General features: G+C 52.9%; 1 protein-coding gene across 1 annotated transcript; it reads left to right on the top strand.

Annotated features, from left to right (window-relative positions):
• Positions 1 to 4,338: 4,338 nt before the first annotated feature.
• FOXC1 (forkhead box C1) lies at positions 4,339 to 5,027 on the top strand (the record flags this gene model as incomplete). The annotated part of the gene is made up of 1 exon (XM_057373904.1): positions 4,339 to 5,027. A coding segment is annotated over exon 1 (627 nt), but the record flags the coding sequence as incomplete, so codon positions are not given.
• Between the last annotated feature and the right edge of the window lies 1 nt (position 5,028).

The raw sequence follows: 5,028 nt of genomic DNA, 5'->3' as shown, positions 1-5,028 counted from the left end.
TTTTTGCTGGTGAAGCACAGATTTGATGTGATCACTTCCCTCCCTGCCCCTCGAAAGGATGTCAGCGGTTTTCTCCTGCGGTGTCGCCCGCTGTTTAAAGAACATGGAAAGCTGCATCCTGAGATGCAAAGAGCCGGGCTGGGTTACGGAGTTACAGGGACACTGCTGTGATGTTGAAGCCAAAAGAAAGGGAGAGAAGCGAAGCTCTGACTCCGACTAAACATAAACAGCCCGGGGCTGGAAAGCGGTTCACCTCCAGGTCTTTGAGAGGAGTGAGGATGACAACGCACAGCGAATTGTTTGAGTCCACCTGGGCTTTGCCCAGGTCAAATGGTAGTCCCTCCGCCTACCGCTCCGATGTCATCTTTCTTTCTGACATCTTCCTAAACAGGATTGCAAATGACCACACACGCGAATCCTCGGAGGTTTTCAAGACAAACGCGGCTCCCCTGGCCAGGGGCTGCCCGTCGGGGCTCCCGCCCCACCGCCGGCGTCCCTCGCTCGGCTTCGGGAAAGAAGTGGCGGCTGCTGTGTCCGCCGGCCGGGTCCCTGGGGGAGAGGGGGGCCGCGGAGGCCGAGGCTGCTGCCGTCCTGCTCCGTTTCTGCGGCAGACCCAGGCGGGRCACCTCCAAGGCGGCTGTCCCGCCGGGAGGCCAGGCTGGCTAAGGCGGCAGAGGTTGGGCGCTGGGGAGAGGTGGCCCTGCCGCACAACCGGGTGGGTGAAGACCTAGCGCCAAGGGCTCTTTCTGGGTGGTATCCAAAGATAGCAGGGGAAAAACTGAACTTTCTGCCTCCCTAAACMCGTTGCTTCCCCCAACACGCACACACACACGTCCCAAATTGCACTGTGAAACTTCACAATGGTGACTTTTGTGCCTCGAGTAGAGAAACCTAAGTCCTGCTGGGTTGAGGTCTGTAACTTAACACACGTTAGTTGCGTCAGTTCGCAATTATAGCATCAGAACGGCTATTGCAAAATATATCAGATGCAAAATACTTCGGATTAATGCCCCCCTCCCCTTCGCTGTACTGCAACTTGTCTGTGTTACTCCAACCTTTGCCTATGAAACTGTTTCACTACCGTCAACATTGTCCAGATAAAATGAAATAGCCGGTGAAGGCTCCGGTCTCGGAGCGGCACGTTACGAACGCTCAAGGGACGGAGAGGGAAGCCCATGGAAATTGTTTTTAGCGGCAGGTAATACCGTGGGAAAACCGGATGACCTGGGCTGTATGGAAACGTGTTAAAATGCCCTTTTTCTTTCTTTTTCCTTTTTTTTTCCTTTTTTTTTTTTTTTTTCCTCAGCAAAACAAGACAGAGGTTTTGAAAATATAAAGTGTTGGAATTGACATCTAGACCAGTGCTTGCACATTTATTAATTCTGCCGTGGTGGGAGGAAAGGGAAAAAAGTGTAATTAGGCAGGAGCAGGTGAAAGATTCCAGACGATGAAATAYAACAGGCTAAACGGGATAATGTATTCACCATTAAAGGACTGACATTTATGACCAAAAGGAGACCCGTTACGCTTGAATATGAAAAGGAGCAGATATTAAGCTACATAAATTACCTTCTTCACACGACTTGAATCTCATTTTAAATAGTTCTCTTTTTTTTTTTAAAGAACCAACTGATCGGTGTTTCAGAGGAAAAGCCATACCTGCTAAAATACCACCAAGAAAATGATGCCCCTTTAGCACGCTCCAAAGACACGATCCCCAAAGCAATCGATCACAGYAAAAAGTGTGGAAAGGGGGTTTCAAATCAGTGAAGCCAAAAGCGTCTTTTAACGTACTTGTAGTGTCACAAGATCGGGATGGACAATTATCTCACAAACGCGCCACACACACGTCTTTCCCGTACAAATTCCACCCCTTAAWATAGATTTCAGTGTGATCCTTTCARCTGATCTATTATTAATGYTAATGAAKTTTCAGAGCTACGGGCTACAAAGCGAATGAAGAGTACCGAATTGTATTTCGAATAYCTGAAGTATTGATAAAACAGACTACTGTGAAACAATATATACTAATTTCCCCCGTGTTCAAAGTACGAAAAGAAAATCTGCATTCTTCAAATATAAGAGACAGCTGAAAGCAAATTTTTAAAAATAAATAGCCSAGCCCTCACCCTCTGCTTCCTTTCAGCTCCCGTTAAAGTCTTATTCTGATTAGAGTCCAACTGTTATTTCAGACAGTTAGACAAAGGCAAAGCAAATCAAATCTTCATAGCAGAACAGGTCAAGTAGTTTAAGGAACATTCATTTTGTTGTTTTTCTTTTTCTCCTTTTATTTTTTTTTTCTTTTGACACACCTGACATACCACGGAATCCACTATGAAGCAGACTAGGAACAAAATTATGCCCTCTCCGTCTCAAATAAGTAAAGAGACAAAGCAAGGATCTGCTCTGCGTATCACATCCCACATCACGTAAAGATTACCTGAAGGGGTGAGCTACAGACCCCGTTCAGAGAAACGCRCCCGTGTTTGTAAACAGCAGAGGCAGCGGGCGCTTCATTTACACTGAGAGAGAGGAAAGCCCTCGGTGGCTGATTAATTAAAAGGCGCTTTGGAGGACTCGTCAAACCCTTTCAAGCGGTGGAATGCAATCTCTTCAGAAGCGTTTGGTCAGGCAGGCAGCCGGTGGTGCTGCTGGGGCAGGGGCATCCCACCACACACACACACACACACACACGCACGCACACACACACACTGACACACACACAAACACACACTCACACACGCACGCACACACACACACACACACACACAAACACACACTCACACACACACACACTCACACACACACACGCACACACAGATACACACACACACTTTCCTCGCCGTCCCCGCGGGCGTGGTGGGTGGAAGACAGCTGGGGTGAGCTTCTGGCCGGGGCGGGCAAGGAGCGAGCCGGCACACCGGCATGGAGACGGCCCGCCGACACGAGCGGCAGCCTGGAGGGAATGGGAGGAGAGAGCCCGACCGGAACGTGCGGAGAAAACAGACCGAGGACCTTACACACAMAAAAAAMCCCCAAACCCAAAACCAAAACCAGAAACAAAACAAAAGAAAAATCAACCCCCAAGAAAGGAGAAGTAACATTTGTGGGGCAAACACGCGTGGCAAAGCGCAGGGTGCGCGCGTGGGTGGAACAACTCCGGGGGAAGCATATACATGTATATATATATACACACACATATATATATGCATATGTATTGGTGAGGGCATGCACACCGTGCGTGTTCCCGGGGTGCGTGTGCGAGGGCGACCGCGCGCGTAAGGACRTGGGTGGGTGGGCAAGCGAGCGAGGTGGCAGCGGGGGCAGCGGGGCTCGGGCGGGGTGGTCGCGCAAAATGCGCGGGCTCTGGAGGATCCCCGCGGGTGCACAGCGGCCCGCGCGAACGTGGGGATYCGCGGCGCTCAAGGCGCCCGCGTGTGCCGACGAGTGTGTGTGGCCGGTCCCGGAGCGCTACCACTCCCCGAGCTGCTGCGGGGACTTTTTTTCCCTTCCTTTTTTTTTTGGTTGCCATCGCTCTCTCATTTTTATTTTTTTTTCCCTCCTCATTCAGAGCCCGGGGTGTCTCCCGGTCCTCATTGGCCGGCCCAGCTCGGAGGGGCGGAGCTGAGCCGCCTGCAAAAGGAGGAAAAGAAAAAAAAAGAGAGGAAAAAAAAAAAAGGGAGACCGAGAGAGGAGAGGGAGGGAAAAAAAAAAGGAGAAAACTCTAAGTGCGTAAAAAAGTTCTCGCCGTGGTGACGGATGCTCAAAAGTTCAGGAGTTTTTCCGATGCTTCCCAAAGCAGCCTGCGACTGAAAAAGAGACTGAAAAAAAGCGAGAGGGAGAGAGAGAGGGAGACTTTGCACTGGGAGATCGGGAAGGTGGATTTTTTTCTTCTTCTGCTCGCTTAAAAAAGCCAACAAAACACATCCCTCTACTTTTGTCCCTCCTTTGCAGACAACTTGTTGCAGATCCCCGTGGAACAAGGAACTGGGAGCGTGGGAGCCTCTTTGCAAAGGTTTTATTTTCTTAATACTCTTTCTGCGTTTGGAAGTTGCTTTCTCCGCTGCGATTACTTTTTTTTTTTTTTCTCCGCCGTTTTAATTTTTAAAACATTTTTCCCCTTTTTTGCCCCCCTCCTTTCCCCCCCCTTTTTTGATTTTTTTCCCCCTCCGCGTGGAGCGCGGGAGCTCGCCGGTGGGCTTTCCTGGGCGAAGAGGAGGCTTTCGGCGCTGCCGTCGTTATTCTTCCTCCCTTTTTCCGCGCTCCGCCGGGGGGGTGGGGGGGTGGGGGTTGCCCGGCCGCCCGGTCCAGCTCGGTCCGCGGAGCGGCGGAGGGGTGGAGGGGGAAGGGACGCGCTGTTTGGTCCGGCGGGGAGGGTGGGGGAAAGCTGACGGGAGGACATGCAGGCTCGCTACTCCGTGTCCAGTCCCAACTCCCTAGGAGTGGTGCCGTACCTCGGCGGAGAGCAGAGCTACTACCGCGCCGCTGCRGCGGCGGCCGGCGGGGGCTACACGGCCATGCCGGCCCCGATGAGCATGTACTCCCACCCGGCCCACGAGCAGTACCCGGCCGGCATGGCCCGAGCCTACGGGCCCTACACGCCACCGCCGCAGCCCAAGGATATGGTGAAGCCGCCCTACAGCTACATCGCCCTCATCACCATGGCCATCCAGAACGCTCCCGATAAGAAGATCACCTTGAACGGGATCTACCAGTTCATCATGGAGCGGTTCCCTTTCTACCGGGACAACAAGCAGGGCTGGCAGAACAGCATCCGCCACAACCTCTCCCTCAACGAGTGCTTCGTCAAGGTGCCCCGCGACGACAAGAAGCCCGGCAAGGGCAGCTACTGGACCCTCGACCCCGACTCCTACAACATGTTCGAGAACGGCAGCTTCCTCCGCCGTCGCCGCCGCTTCAAGAAGAAGGACGCCGTCAAGGACAAGGAGGAGAAGGACCGCCTGCACCTCAAGGATCATGCCCCGCCGCGCCCGCCGCCCGCCGCCGCCGCCGAGCCCGAGGGCGGCC

The sequence above is a fragment of the Malurus melanocephalus genome, unplaced genomic scaffold, assembly GCF_030028575.1.
Source record: "Malurus melanocephalus ecotype Western Australia unplaced genomic scaffold, MMel_1.1 scaffold_209, whole genome shotgun sequence".
In the NCBI taxonomy this organism is placed as follows: domain Eukaryota; kingdom Metazoa; phylum Chordata; class Aves; order Passeriformes; family Maluridae; genus Malurus; species Malurus melanocephalus.
This window is presented reverse-complemented; position numbering and strand designations above follow the sequence as displayed.